Source organism: Watersipora subatra, chromosome 2, assembly GCF_963576615.1.
Source record: "Watersipora subatra chromosome 2, tzWatSuba1.1, whole genome shotgun sequence".
Taxonomy (NCBI): Eukaryota; Metazoa; Bryozoa; class Gymnolaemata; order Cheilostomatida; family Watersiporidae; genus Watersipora; species Watersipora subatra.
In genome coordinates, this window is record NC_088709.1 from 71,006,761 (window position 1) to 71,023,598 (window position 16,838).

The window sequence follows — 16,838 nt, forward strand, 5'->3', positions numbered from 1 at the left end:
TTATATAGCAATAATATTGTTATATATGTTATATATATTGCTATATATATTGCTATATATATATATATATATGTATATATATATATATATATACAGTCAAACATGGATAACTCGAACTTCAAGGGATCGAGCAAAAGTGTTCGAATTATCAGAGCGTTCAAGTTATCAGAGCACTGTCACAAGTCCATATATTTACTTATTTATTAGTAGATACATGTACATATACAAACTATAATATAAATCAAAAGCACAAATGGCTTGTTTCAAATTAAATGCTTCTAATGTAAAGTTTAAAACGTTTTTATGAAAAAGTATAGAGATTTTTCTATCACTTGAGATTGGTTTGTTGTTTGAGGTGATGTTATTGCCAGGACGTTTTTCAGATTGACATTGGCAAAACTTGATCGTTGTTGAAATGCTCAAAAGAAAAGACATTTTTTTCTTTTGGGGTTTTACCCACGATCAATTTTGCCGTTTTTTCTTGGAGTTTATGCAAAGATTATCTTACTTTACCTGGGATTCGTTAAGAGCAACACTCCGAGGCAGTTCGATTAGAAGTTTTACGAGGTTTTACGTACATTCTATATCACTCACGTTTTTTTAATAGATATTTATTGGATGTACACACGTATTCTGTGTTTAGGTCAAACGATAAATAGTTTTTTGTAGCTCAGACAACGTTAAAGTTTAATTACAACAATTTTCAAGACGTTTTAAACATTCAACATTCCGACGTTGATTCAACACGGAATCAACGTCGGAAAACTATTCATCACGGGCTAGCCGGGTCACGCACTCAAGGATTTTCGCCACGCACATACTAAACAAAAACAACATGTGATTTTTGTTTTGTATGTGGTTGGCGAAAATCCTTGGGCGCGTGACCCGGCTAGCCCGTGCTACTCATCGTATAGCAGTATAAATCAAATTTCACCAAACTTTTAGAAAAGTCGTTGACAAAAATATTTTGCCGATGGTGGTAATAACGACGCTTATGAATTACGAAAAGATGAAGTTTACCTCTATGGCTTTGAATAAAGTGATTTTCTAAAGCGATAACAACAGTTTCGGTAGCCGTTGGGCAAAAAAACAGTTCGAATTAACAGTGTTGAGTTCGAGTTATCTATAGCAATTTATCATTACGTGGGAACGGACCAAAGGAAATGTTCGAATTAACCATGTGTTCGAGCTATCCGTGGACGAGTTATCTATGTTTGACTGTATATATATATATATATATATATATATATATATATATATATGATATACAGATATATACAGATATATACAGATATATAAATATCGGTACAAATGTAAAAATGAGATACCGGACTGTCTTTGTTTAGTAATTTGTCTGACTGAATGGAGAAAGAATGTAGTGGCTCCTACTCGAGATACAATTGTCTGCGTAAAAAGTATTAGCATGTACTGAATTAGTGATGTGGACTGATACAAATAACCAATTATGCATATCCATAATTATTCCTTGTTTCTGTATAGGTAGTCATCATACGTGTAGCCATTATCTAATCTTATGCTGGGCTGGGCCTGTTTTTCACTACAAACTTTCATGTACCTAGCTATTTTTTAACCTGTTAAACTTGCTAAAGCCCGCCCTATTATGATATAAATACTCTGTCTGTATGAATATGTTCATTCTTGTGCACAATACATGACATACTGTAACCTTCACTCGATCTTTCTTCGAACATCAACGAGATCGGCTCCTCTTTCATTGCACCAGCAAACACAAGTGCACCAGCAAACACAAGTACACCATCAAGCATCATCTTCAATTAACAGTTAGGCTGTTAATTTCTCAGATTGCACCAGCAGCACAGTGCACCAGCAATCATCATCTCCAATAAGCAACTAGACTGACAATCTCTCAGATTGTGCTAGAATTTTAGGGCACCAGCATCACAGTGCACCAGCAGAACAGTTGCATCTCTCTGGTCATTTCCACTTGTCAGGACCCAAAGGAAGTAATATTTTTCCCTTACTAAGCAGCAACAAGTTAGGAGTTGCGATTCCTTTAAAACAGAGGTCGGGGTTCAAACAGCCCCTCTTAGCCTACGAACCTAAATCCACTTCAATGGGTATCGCGCCTTGCGAAAAACCAGAAATAGAAGTGTAATGCACATTTGAAATTGAAACAGCAAATTAAAAAAATGGGTAATAGTAGCAAAAAAATTAGTTTTTGAACAAGTTCAATTTAAACTTTAAGATTTATATACATGTACATAGATGTAACTGAAATCTGCGTTTCTGAACGTCACTTTTGGGATTGGACATCATCGCGGGATTATCGCTTTGGGATTGCCAAATTTTATAGCCTAATATGCGACAATCCTCGGCAAGTATGTGAGATTTTGCTATTTAAAGCGAGTCAAACAACTTACATGACACTTTTTCTACTGTCTGTAATTTGTAGTCCTGTCCGTAATTTGCGGTCTTTTATTTATATAAAAAAGGTGTTATTTTGCACCAAAAATGAAGAACTATGTTTTAGCTTCAGTATAACATGTAAAATGGTGCAAAATTTTTAGAGATGATACGCCAAAACTGGATAATTGACAGGGCAATGATGTAATAGTAACACAAACCATTACGATGAAAAAGATTCAAGCCTATAAAAATATATGATACGCAGAAGTTAAACTATTGTTATCTGAAGTTACGTTCCTGTTTTGGACAAAGTAGTAATGCTCGTGTTATCTACTCTTATCTTACACTTTTTATAGTTAATTTTTTTAAGATAAGAAAGAAAGGATATTTTGCGTATGTTTATCTGACATTATTTGGGAGATCAGTTTAATTTACCCACTTTGTTAATATGCTTTCGATTACAACCTCGAGCCATATTTTTTTATTTTCTCCTTTTGTTTTTCAAGATTAATTGGTTTTTCCTCTTATAAAATATTTTCCTACTTTGATGATTTTGTGCTTATTTGTTTGTATAAACGCTTTGTCAATTCATTGCCAGGAACACTATGTTAAAAGTAATTTGCTTTAGTATCAGATTCAATGTTAGCTGTAACACTATTGATTAGTTTTTAGCTAAATATCTGTGAAATACCTTGATACATATATATGGTTAGTGATCATAGAGTTTTCTTTCTTATCTCTTAGCATATCTCTTTTGAAACTTTTCATATATAACATGCATTTGGTGTTTCAGACTACAGACTAAAGAATGAGTCAATGTTGCTCTGCAGATGAATTCATTGATGGAGATACAAGGTCTACCTTCTCCTTAATTCTGTCAAGGATGTTTTGGGTCATTACTTCTTCTGTGTGTGGAATATTAGGTAAGTATATAGAAGTCAGCTACAAGTTTTCTATATTTAATAATAGAATCTTAGAATAATAGAAATCTTCATTTATTGACAGGCAATAACTAAGGCAATCTGTGTGTTAATGTCGGTATCGTGATATACGCAAAGATAACTGTAGACCTGGCACAACCCCATCTCACGTGGAATATGATAATCATTGTTATAATAAGAGTGGTATCTGTCTGTTCATTTGTTCGAAGCCAGGGTTAGAGGCCAGTATAAAATGTCGCTTTGTATGGGAATGGAGCTCGTGACTTTAACTTACTGTTCTAATTGACCGCCTTCCGGTAGCTCCAAATAGTTAATCTTTGTGGTTTATGATAAAAAAATCGAACAGAAATAATATAGTTGTAGTTTGAAAAAAGACTACTTTTTGATAATTTCTCATGGCACACCTGACGATTTTCTATGGTACACTAGACTGCCACAGTACTAATAAATATAATAGCAAACACAGCCAAGCAATAAGTTTTGCATAATTTTTGTTGTATAAATATTTGCTACAGTTACTTTTCCATCTTATTTGATGAAGTTCTATGATATGATATGGTGATATGCACGGAAGGCCATTTTTCTTAGCAACCCTTACTCTTGTACCTGTGTTCTACAGTTCAGCAATGAAATGGGCATTACATTATTTTCAGATTTTATTTACGCCCAGTATGAATGGTTGGTTGGGGACATACTCGGGTTTGATCACGTCTTGCTACTGGAATACATAAATCTGCTCTACTGGCCGGTCGTCATATTCTTAGTCTTTCCCTTAATGCTGCTTATACTGCTGTACGCCTCGGCGTTGTTTCTCACCATTTACCGGTGGCGGAGTCACCTCCATGAGGCTTACCACAAGGATTTCTGGGATGGCGCGAGACAAACCCTTGCTGTACTCTGGGAAGGACAAGCTTCCCTGTGGCATGGTGAGCCTCACATGTGCTCATTACACATACATTATAGCTTGAGGCTTTTTGTGGATAATCCCACGACCAAATGAGCGGGAGCGAAGTTTGAGAGTTTTTATGATAAATGCATGTACACACAACTTACGAAAATTATTCATCAACAATGAGACGAACCCTTGTTTTGAAATCTCATCAACAAATTTAACCATCGTTTTGTAGAGTCGTTAAAGTATAATAACGATACAAAACACATATAAGCCTATTTAAATATGTTACCAAGTCTTTGTAAACCGTCGGCATTATCTTAAAACTTACCCATCTGAACGGATTATACACAAATAGTCAAATTAATTTGGCTGAAATTCTTCACAAAACACTTGACAAGCTTGGTTTAATAAAAGTTAGGACCAGAAATTGAAACGCCGAGCGACAGAGAATAGAACGATTAAGTCGTGCGCATTCTACGGAAAAATAACGTACACATTTCACCAGTCTGTAGCATTGTCGAATTGCCAAAGGTTTCTGTAATTAACGTAGGAGTACTGAAATCATTTCATTTCAAGAAAGTTTCTTTTTTTGCCGATTTCAAAGTAACTGACATTCTAGACACTCTTGAGTGCTTTGGTATTCTAACTGATGTCCAACGCAGTGTAAGTAAAGGAAATGACGATGATTTCTTTTCCAACGATCTTTGTGAGGTAATTACAATATTTAATTATAAGTTTGGATGACGACAGAACAATGACTACGTAGTACAGATTTTCTAAAAATCTATATAAATATCACAACTTCTTGATATTGCTAGCTATGACGTTTTGAAATGTAAACAAAATTGTGCATTGGTTTTATATTATTACTATATTAATAATATTGGTTATTCTAATAATATCAGTGCATTTTACTTCTAATATTGGCCAATATTGCATTTCTCCTATTGCAGGGGAGAGATATAAATATATAATCTTTTCCTTTCATTATTGCTGTTTGTTGTATATAATAACACCCACATCCAGTACATTACAGCTACCATTACAGTTATCCTATTTGACTGCTAATATTGCATTTCTTCACTACCAGTACCCTTTCTTTTTTCCAATATCACTTTGGTCGTGGGCTGTATGACAGTGGAATTTCTAGTTACATTAATTATAGGATTTTAGTGATGAACTAATTTTGACCACTGTTATAAAATTTCAAATATTGATCTATTGAAAATTTGGCAACAAGCTTTTAACATAGAACTAAATTTTCTGTTTTGGAAATAATTCTAGTAACTATTTGAAATTAGCAAATCGAGGGCAATCACTTGCAACTACATATGAGGAGTGTAGCTGTAATTTCCTGTAAACAAAGAACATCTACGCAGCGTGCTGATGCTACATACTTGTCAACTATTAACAATGCCTGTCATTTGCTGATGTTTTATATTTACACCAAATGAGTAGAAGCAGTCATGGCCTCATTGTCTAGCATTTCTCATGTGTCTCTTGCTACAGGTTGGGCTTTAGATAGACGATTGAATTGGCGAAAACCGTATTCTATCAAAAATATAGATTTACCTGCATGGCCTTTGTATGATTAAGGCTATTTAGGTAAATTTAGGCTATTTAGGTATTTTTTTTAGATAATACTCTCAATGTGTCAAAAAGGCTTTCTATCTGCTCTATCTCATAGAAATGTCATTGCGTGTTTGTTTTTTTGTACCTGCTAAGTCTAGTCATCTATTCGCGTATACTTGCAGGTTATGCTGTGGAGGGATTGGAGAACATTCCGGATAAAGGACCTGCTTTACTCATCTATTATCATGGAGCCCTGCCAATAGACATATATTATTTGATATCTAAAATATATCTGTACAAACAAAGACTCATTCACCCAATTGGAGATAAATGTTTATTTTATGTGCCAGGTATTGTCAGTTACTATTTGTCTTCTCGTTTCCATTGAGAAACTAGATTTGAGAGGAAATAATATGTATTATTGAATATTCCACTTAGCCGTGCTCATCTAGTGAAATCGTCAACCTCAGATGCTTGTACCATGCCCGTACTGTCACAAGCACCCGACTATTTGCTTAGCTCAGGATTGCCCAATACATCCATCACGAGCTACCGGTCAATTCAATTGCTGAGCTGTCCACCTCGCGTCAGTGTGCCTGCTGCCACACCAATGCTAATCGCCATAACTAACCCTCTTCCTAACAGAGTTTGCCACTTTCTTAATATTCGTGTTTACCTGTAAATTTAAAATGCTTTGTAAAAGATTTTCTTGCGCTGGTGTTCAACCGGCGATAGTCGGCTTGTGAGACAAACACTCTATCGCTCACACCACTCGAGCACATTCCACAGCTGGAGGATAATAAGATCGATGCTCAGTGAAGTTAACGAATTCTCGTGTGAAGCAAGAGTTATAGGAGTTCTTCAGCAAATCACTATGGCGTATTTAGTGTGCAAGAGCAATGCCAGGCTTAATTGTCAAAATTAAAACTTTGTGTTCCATATAAATGTGCTACAGTCTATCTGATTATGAACTCATGAATGCACCTTTGCATACATTAAGTACAATTACCCGCAATGAACGTGTTGATGGGTTTTTTGTCATTAACGAAATTCTAAGCATTGCTGGGCTTAAGGCTAGTATATTTATAAAGATATATATTTGTAAAGATAAATAAAATAGATAATAAAAGAGCAGTGTAAAATTTGATAAAAACTGTATAATTTAGAGTTGCATGCTAAAAAGATGTTAAAATATTTAGCACTCATCAGACACTAATCTATTATGATGATTATTTATAAAGATATAAATATATATATATTTATAAAGATATATATTTATAAAGATATATATTTATAAATATATATATTTATAATGATATTTATTTATAAATATATATATACATGTATTTATAAGTATGTATATATACATGTATTTATAAATATACATTGTTTATCTTTATATACATGTATATTTATAAAGATATACATTTATAAATATATATTTATAAATATCTGAATAAAAGCGTAAAATCCGAGCAGAGGGCTCGAAGATAAAATTAGAGCAAGTTAAAACAGACGATAACTTTAGATAAAACACTTCATTACTAAATAGGTTCATGCTTGCCAAGACCAATCTTCAGAAGCTTACTCTTAGAGAGCATAGTAACAAAACGTTTTATCCAAAGTAATAGTCTGTTTTGTTGATTTTATATTTATAAATAAAGTATTATGCTCGATTAATTTGACTTTGTAATTTTAGAAGTGGGATGGTTTACCATCACCACCACTAAGTAGATCATCTTAATATTGACCATTTGAAAAGTAGCTCACGAGGCATCCAAGTGTGGACACCCTGGCTGAGCTAAATATATCCAACCATTGTAATTCTAATCTGCTTGGATCCAAAATTGTTAAATGTATTAGCTTGATAGACTTGTGAATTTAAATACCCCAAATTATTATCTAAAAAGTATATTATCAACTAGTTTATTTATGAAACGTGTTATAACTTTGAACTGACGGTACGTGAACTAAAAAAATACTTGCTTTGCTTATAATCTACATGTTCTCTGCTTTTTAACTTCTTAGAAAGGATTTAGTAATGTTTATGATTTTGCAGGTTTTCAAAGACTCATGAAAGTGTTTCAAGTTCAACCAGGTACAGTGGAGGGCTGTACTAAACTCTTGAAGGTAAACTAACTTGTCTAAACCGTTGTCCAGGTGATTGTTCATGATTCGTAAGTCACTGCCCTCACCCTTATCTTTATTGTAGTCAGCTTGTCGTCAGTTGCATAATGTGAGATTCGTTGATAGCTACATAGACTCTAACATACTGGTCACCTGCACATAGGTCTGTTGTAGCTGACACATTGGCAGGTCTGTCATAAGATAGTTACAGACAGGTCTGTTGTAGGTGACTCATTGGCAGGCCTGTCATACAGTAGATACAGACTGGTCTGTTGTAGCTAACACATTGGCAGGTCTGTTATAATGTAATTACAGACTGGTCTGTTGTAAGTAACACATTGGCAGGTCTGTCATAAGCTAGTTACAGACAGGTCTGTTGTAGGTGACTCATTTGTAAGTCTGTCACAGCCTACTTACTGGCAGGTCTGTTATAGTTGACTCATTGGCAATTCTGTCATTGGCTACTTACCAGCACATCTGTTGAAGCAACTCAGTGGCAGGTCTGTCATAAGGTACTTACTGGCAGGTCTGTTATAATTCATTAATCAGCTTGTCTCCAGTGTTTCACTACTGGGCAGACCTCTTCATGCGTATAGCTAATTTGCAAGTGTAGTGGAACCTTGGTTCTCGAACATGATCCGTTTCAGAAGGCTGTTCGAAAACCGAGTTGTTCGAGATCCGAAACAATGATTTCCCATGTAAGTTTTAATCCGTTCCAAGCCAAGATAACAGCTTCGGTAAAGTATTTTTTTTAACATTTTACACCATAAACTGTGCTGTATACTACATACTATAAACTAGAAATTCCACTGTCATACAGCCCACGACCAAAGAGATGGCCAGAGATATTGGCAAAAAAATGAAGGGTACTGATGGTTGAGAAATGCAATATTAGCAATCAAATGGCTCTGCAGTGCAATAGGATAACTGCAATGGTAGCTGTAATGTACTGGGTGTGGGTGTTATTATATACAACAAACAGCAATAATGAATGGAAAAGATGTTTATATTTTCCCTCTGCAATAGGAGAAATGCAATATTGGCCAATATTAGAAGTAAAATGCACTGATATTCTTAGAATAATCAATTTTATTAATATAGTAATAATAGAAAACCAATACACAATTTTGTTTACATTTCAAAACGTCATAGGTAGCAATATCGAGAAGTTGTGGTATTTATATATGTTTTTAGAAAACTTATTTAAAAAGTGTTTGGTCATGACAAACAACAACAATGAAAGGAAAATATTACACGTTTATATCTCTCCCTTGCAATAGGAGAAATGCAATGTTGGCCAATATTATAAGTAAAATGCACTGATATTATTAAAATAACCAATATTGTTAATATAGTAATACAGCAATAATAGAAAACCTATGAGCGTTCACGCGTTTCGAAGATTTCTGCTAACTGCAGCAAAATAAAAGCTGTTATAAAAGTGTTATAAAGCTGTAGGCCTAATTTACTGTAATGTATGTAATTCAACAACAATAAAGAAATATGTTTATTATAACTCTGAAATGCAAAATTAGAAGTAAAATGGCGAGCTACTGTGTACTATACACAGTTTGAAAGTTGGTTGCGTTGAATGTAGAATGGTTTTGATAAGCGATCTTTAACGGAAAGCGGGTAGGAGCATTCACGCGTATAAAACTGTAGCAAAATAAAAAATGTTCTCGTCATGAAGGGGCGTTGTCGTTCGGCCCTAGCTTGTACATAAGTTGTAAAGAATTTCGGATAACGTTTCAAATAATGAAACTTTTGGTGATTGGACAAAAAACACAGGCTGATAAACTGTGTACCACAATTTCGTACCTGTAAATCGGTCTACGCCTCAAACGGTCTACGTTTATTACAGAAACCTTCGAATAAATTCGATTACAAGTAGTAAATGCCATAGACTGATGAAATGAGCACGGTTTTCTCGTGAAATGCGCACTGCTAAATAGTTCTACTATCTGTCGCACGGCTTTATTGGCGTTTCAATTTTCGGTCTTAACTTTTATTAAACCGAGCTTTTCAAGCGTTTTGTAGCATTTTTCGTTCAAATTAATCTGTCTATTTGTGTATAATCCGAGCAGATGGGTAAGTTTAAAGATAATACCGACGGCTTACAAAGACTTGGTAACATATTTAAATAGGTTTAAATGTGTTTTGTATCGTTATTATACTTTAACGACTTTACATTCCGATGCTTAAATTTGTTGATGAAATTTCTAGCCAAGGGTTCGTCTCATTGTTGATGAATAATTTTCGTAAGTTGTGTGCACATACATTTATCATAAAAACTCCCACACTTCCGCTCCGCTCGTGTGGTCGTGGGATAAAAACAGGTAGATATAGGTCATGTTTATTTTAATAAAAGATTTTCTATCTATGATGATGAAAACAGAAAACAAAAAGTAAACATTTTGTATGTTTTGCTCTCAAAACATCGAAAACATTCCACATTAAGATACAATACCAAAAAATGCCGAAATTGATAACGAAACAGCGAAAAATACAGCTGATCAGTTACCTCAAAATCGTAAAAAAGGAAAAATATAAACAGCAATGGCACGTTTACTTCACATCTCTGAAGGAGAACCTTCCTCCAACACAATTTATGGTAACTCGACTGGAGGGGTTATCTCTCTAGCAAATCTCTTCTGTTGAAGGACATCGTCCCAGATGGTTCCTTCCTTTTTGTAAAGAATTTATGAAGCCTAACTTGCCTCTGCCTTTGTTAACGAATGTTTCCGTGCTGTTTCAAGAGCTGATTCGAACATTTTATTCTAATGCGCATGCTCCAGTTTGGTCGAGAACCGAATTTATGTTCGAGATCCGAGACGAACAAATCTCAATTTCTTTGGTCGAAAACCGAATTGGTCGAGAACCGAAGCGTTCAAGAACCGAGGTTCCGCTGTAATGGAATGATGGTTATCCTAAGTTTGACCAGTCATACATTACTTTGTGGGCAGGTCTGTAAAATGTGACTTTAAGACACGGTTGTTCTGTACGGTCTATACTAAGAAACATAATTATGGTAGGTCTGCTCGTACAGATTTATATAAATTTTGATATACATTATAAGTTTTTTTAAAAGGCTATGTATTTAGCATTACAAAATTTTACGTTATTGTAAATCTTATGAAGAGTCTCAAACCAATTGTGCTAATCTGTTTTAAATTCTAGCTTTCATTTTAGGAGGGAAACATCGTAGCTATTGCGCCTGGTGGTATTCGAGAAGCTCTATTTAGTCACAACTATGACCTCCTCTGGAACAAGCGGTTGGGCTTCGCTAAAGTCGCTATCGCTAGCAAGGCTGTGAGTTTTGTAATTTTATTATGACTGACATTATGTGCCATTACAATAGTAGCCCTAGCAAGCGTTAGGAAAAAAGATTCCATCATGATCTTTAAGCATGCTAGCTGAAGTGTAAGTATTTTTAACCAATCAGAATTGAAAATGGGTGTAATAAGTATGATGTACACAATTGATATATTGTATCACAAGTAGGCTGTGTGGTTTAGTGGGTTAGCTCGCCTGTCTGCAGATCTCGATGTTCTGAACTCTAATCCAATGTGAACTGGAATTTTCATTCCTAAAACGTTATTGCCATTACTAGACACACGAATGACAGACAAACACTGATATTTATGTATATAGATGTTGTATTTCGATTAATTCTCTTCGCAGACCAAAAGAACTGAGTGATAAACACTGTGGATTATCAAGTGTAACAGTAAAACAAATACATTGTCTATGACTGTGTGCGCAACTCTATTAAATGTAAGAAACTCACAAACATTAGAAAGAGTAGAGAGCGATTTCATTATTAGCAATGTAAAGTAGGCAGTTCCGGTGAATATATATACCATTTGGTTTTTTTTTCATGTTTTAGCCAATCATCCCGATATTCACAAAGAACACCAGGCAGGCTATAAATACATTGCCTTTTGGTGCAGGTGAGTTACTGAAAACAAGATAGCTATTATCTATGGTAATTGGTCTCTCTTTGTAAAATACTTGCAAATCAATTTTAATTTCTCGCATAACCAAGTATATAATTTAACATGAGGATTGTGTTGTGGGGAAGCTACTAAATATAAGGGTTCATCTAATGTGTGAAGTATAGCCTTACCACTTTAAGTTGGAATTATGGTTAAGTTAAGCTCAAGTTAACAGGTAGTATTGTCATTGCCAGTTATAATCATTGTTTGTTATATAATATATAAGTATATTATAACTGATAGCATCATCATTTGCTAGCTTGAGTTTACTAAAAAATTTGAACTTTGTCAAGTGGTTTTTTGTGCAAATTTGTAAGATAGCTTCAGTTTGATTTTAAAAGACTCTTTAGTTTTGTTGTGCTATGCTGTGTTTTATTGTGTTTCATGTACCATAACATATTGAGGAATTTCAGTATTTCTGTCCGTTGCTTTAGTAAGCCTATGACAGTCTCTGTTACATGTATCCTGCCAATAGGGGTGTTTGTATGATTAGTAACAGGTTATTAAGTTAGTTTAGAAAACATTTAGAAAATCAGTTATGGAGTCAATTTGAGGTCAATGGCTGAGGCCAATTTGCTCATGGTGAATAAGTCCAGTGATTTAGCAGGGGTCAGTAAAGGTTAGTGTGATTAGGGTGACAGACAATAAACTCCTATGTAAAGGATGGTTTGTATATCCTATCTGTATATAATGTAGGTCTGATAAGCTCCTGTCTGTATAGCCACATATCGGGGTTGTCCTTTCTATTATTATTCGTCGACTAAGTACACTGTAAACCGCTGACATCACTGAGGCAATGCGGGTATGTCGGGAAGTATCATAGCTGTTATACTTTCCTGATATTTTGCTGAGCATCCACGACTGTCTGCGCAATGTGTACTATTTCGATGATGGTGATTGTCTGTCACTGATTGCTTGATCTATATTTCCATTCATGATAGCTGCTATGGGATTAGTATTTTGTCAGTGCAGTGACCCCATTGTGTAATGAAAACTCTATGGCGTGGACTATTCGCTGATGTAAACATGAATAGGTTTGTGATAATGTGAACATTGTTATCAGAGACGATCACTGGTTTATTGTGGGATTGATACCAACATACTGAGATAGAGTGTGTACCAGCCTTTAGGTATATGTACCTTACAATGCGAAGCATTTCATGATCTAATTCATTGCTGGGTAATATGGTATTTGTGATTTAAATAAGGCTAAAGAATAGCTTTTGATCTTTATGAATAATAAATTACATTACTCAGCAAGTTTTAGCAGCGACCTCACAGACTTCATGCTTACTACTGTTTTTCAGGGATGATTTTTTCATGTTTATTAATTTTTTTTATTCCAATTCACTGCTTCTGCTCATCAAGCCGAACCCAACTTATTTTTTAGATATATTTAAGTACATATATGAGAAGACCAAGTGGCCATTGTCCATATTCTACGGAGTGTTCCCTGTTAAACTTGTGTAAGTATTATTTGTTACTTGGCATCAGGCAGCTGTTAGTATAAACTATCACCCCAGCCATCTCGTGGGCTGTGAGAGATCGTCAGGTGTGCTGATAAAGCACTAAGAATCGCTATCTGCACAATTACGCTGAATTGCCAATAGACAGTTGATTGGTGCAGGAGCTAAGAGTATTGGTACACTTCGAATGAAAGTCTGGGTTCGAATCCTATATGATGCAATTTTTTTTTCATCGTCCAATTGGGGCTTCGGACGAGTAGATGGATACGGCTCTTATTATAGTAAAGATTTGTGCTAGTCGTTTAGTATTCCTTCTTATTCCAGACCTATTCGTAAAGGTCACACATGGTTTAAATCCTTTCCATTGTTCCAGTATTATAAAGTTACTAGGTGAATGTCAGTCCAGTATTGCGGTAATAAAATAATTACCCAATGAATTTGAGTAACTTACCTAGTAAGCTAGTAACTTGAGCTAGTCTAAAGCTTTACTATAATATATATATAATAAAAGCAAGCATAATGAGCAAGCGTGCTAGTAATAACCAATAGGATTTTCCCACACGCTTCAAGCATTTTAACCAGATGTAATGATTATGTGCATAATTAATCTATTATATTGCAAGTAGGAAATAGATTAGCTCGCCGGTGTGCAGACCTGGAGGTTCTAAGCCCAAATCTAGTGCGAAGTGGATTTTTCGTTCCGAAAACTTTATCGCTATAACTGGACAAATGACAGACAAATGACAAACACTGAGATTTATATATATATATATATATATATATATATATATATATATATATATATATATAAATCTCAGTGTTCGTCCGAAGCCCCAATTGGACGATGAAAAAAAAATTGCATCATATAGGATTCGAACCCAGACTTTCATTCGAAGTGTACCAATACTCTTAGCTCCTGCACCAATCAACTGTCTATTGGCAATTCAGCGTAATTGTGCAGATAGCGATTCTTAGTGCTTTATCAGCACACCTGACGATCTCTCACAGCCCACAAGATGGCTGGGGTGATAGTTTATACTAACAGCTAAACAGTATATATATATATATATATGTATATATATATATATATAGATTACTGCCGAATTAAATACTGAAGGAATATCTGACAACGTATTCATCTTGGAATTGTATGTGTTCCATGACTGAGCCAACCTTTATTGGAATATCTGTCAATAAAGTTATACTGTTGTAGAACCTATATAGGCACCCCTATAGACACTAGCGGTGTTGATGTTCATCCACAGCAGCTCTCTCATCAGGTAACGCAGTTCGTTTTAAGTACACTGACATATCACTACTATAGCTATTTTGTGCTGTATTTCTAGCGCTGTTATTATAGCATCGGTGTTATGATACTATGTAAATACTAAAGGATAGACAGCTCCTTTCATTATTTCAATTTTAACCTAGATTTTAATTATAAACTTGTGAACCTGTATTTGTTTAAATGCTCATTTTGATATATGATAAGTTTTTATTTTAACTGGTAGTAAGAGTGGTGCAATGCTGTTGCACATTCCACCATCTTTGCATTCACCTCCAAAACTCGATACATCAGGAAAGTCAATTCATACATTTAATTCGTTTTGTAACAGCATTCAAGAATACAGCATGTTTACACTGATGCAGCCATCCGTGCCATTTGGAAGATTTAGACTTAAGCCGTGCCTCTTCTTCTTGCAATGATCTCTTCAATTAATTTACTTAAGCCCTGTTATGCAGTTCTTCTACTGCTCAGGTATTTTAATTGGGAAAATTATATTTTTTAGATGATAATTAAGTTTCTTGTAGTCTAGTACATGTTAATGTGGTGTTGATGCAATGTGATGACGTGGCATGAGTATGGTTACTAGAAGAACTCGAAGAGATCAGTGTTTATATTGAACATGATTATGAGATATCAGAATAATTTTAAAAGAATTTTTCTGCGGCTACCTAAAAGTAAATGCTATGATTTGCTAGTGGTTATATTAAAATGAGAAAATGTGAAATGAAACAGAAAAACACACAGTTTATGGGTAGGTAAAAGCTGTAGATGATCATTGTAATCCAAGTCTATGAAAATTGCTTTAGTAGTGGGTTGTTGAATGCTTGCAAGCCTTGGCTTGAGATCACTGCGAAAAAAGCCAGGCAGACGCAAAACAACTTGCCAGAGATCGTGCATCACTAATATCAGTCTTTTTCAAACCTTTTGAGCATTAAACTTTCCTAAAAGAAATATTCTAGAATTGCTTTTGGTTACTTGAATGAATAAAATTATTAAAAGAGAGTTTTTTGTTTTTAATAAATTTGTCAAGGAATTTAGTATACTCATCAGGATTACGGATGTCTTCTGCTACCCCACGGTCTCGGTATGTGAATAAGTCGGTGAAAATGTACCAATGATAGCAACAGAAACTGTCAAACTCTATCTGTAACAGGAACTTGCCTTAGAGTACAACAATGGGTTGTTCATTCTGCAAAATAACAAAGTCGCCAAAACTTGTTCATACATACTTTTTGGATCAAATTTTTCTGCATTTAACTCTGGGTGATTCTGCGCTTGCATAGATGAGTCACCTCCCCAGTTGAGACTTATTGTCAATACTTGCAGGTGTGTGAGGCAATAGAGGATCTTAGAAACTCCTACCAAAGACCCTCCGGCAGCATCCTACTCGCTCTGCTTGATAGATTTACTTAATTCAGCTAAGGCGTCTAAAATTATTTCTAGTACTGCAAACCGTTTGCAGGGTAGGCAATTTGTATTTGTTAATGGAACTAACATGACTCAGTGCATTGAAAATGTTAATTTATGTAGTGCAATTTTATAAATTCACCCAATCATGTGTTGGCATGTGTAATCAGTTGATTGCATACTTGTTGGCATCATAGCTTTTGCAAGTAGGCGTTGATGAAATCAGGGAAGGTAGCTTAGTAACTAATATTCTCAGCTTCATGACTTACTCATCTATGCTTAGGAGTTGTCTACACATTAGTGTAAATTTGCTCTAAAACTTTATGCAGTTAATGGAACACTTGTTATAGGGCATAGAGTGAGTAACATTGTCTAGCTCTATTTAATGTTGTACTCTGCATTCCAATTTATTGTAATTTATTTCCTTAAACTATTAGAATCTCCTAGTCTTTTTCAAACATTACAGATATATTTTCTGTATTAATGCTTCATTTTAATAGACTAACCTTGTACTAGTCATTGTTTATTTTTGAATACAAGTATCACTATTCTTGCATCTTCTAGTTCACCAAATATGCAGCGGGAGTTGCCCACCCTTTCTGTTGTAGCCCCTTGAATTGATTTGTGCCTTAATGAGGCTTACCAGCGTCGGCCTGCGTTTTTTTCTTCAGAACTTGTTTACACAGCCTGCACAATAGCGGAGCTATTTATAATTACCCGCTTTTAGAATTTCTCAAGAGACAAGCTTAGCAGATCAGA

The 16,838-nt window shown here is 34.9% G+C and overlaps 1 protein-coding gene across 2 annotated transcripts; it reads left to right on the forward strand.

The window, feature by feature from the left end:
• The first annotated feature begins 3,180 nt into the window (after positions 1 to 3,180).
• LOC137387128 (DGAT1/2-independent enzyme synthesizing storage lipids-like) lies at positions 3,181 to 16,635 on the forward strand. Of its 2 annotated transcripts, XR_010977870.1 has the most exons (10): positions 3,181 to 3,311; positions 3,983 to 4,255; positions 5,979 to 6,146; positions 7,856 to 7,926; positions 11,113 to 11,232; positions 11,810 to 11,873; positions 13,309 to 13,384; positions 14,598 to 14,664; positions 15,001 to 15,143; positions 15,999 to 16,065. XR_010977870.1 is itself a non-coding variant. In XM_068073441.1 (9 exons), the coding sequence occupies exons 1-9, from the start codon at positions 3,197 to 3,199 to the stop codon at positions 16,083 to 16,085; spliced, it is 1,041 nt and encodes a 346-aa protein (XP_067929542.1). In that variant the 5' UTR covers positions 3,181 to 3,196; the 3' UTR covers positions 16,086 to 16,635. The 2 variants fall into 2 exon arrangements, 1 of the variants encoding a protein (XP_067929542.1); XM_068073441.1 differs by lacking the exon at positions 15,001 to 15,143 and having other exon boundaries at positions 15,999 to 16,635.
• The last annotated feature ends 203 nt before the right edge of the window (positions 16,636 to 16,838 follow it).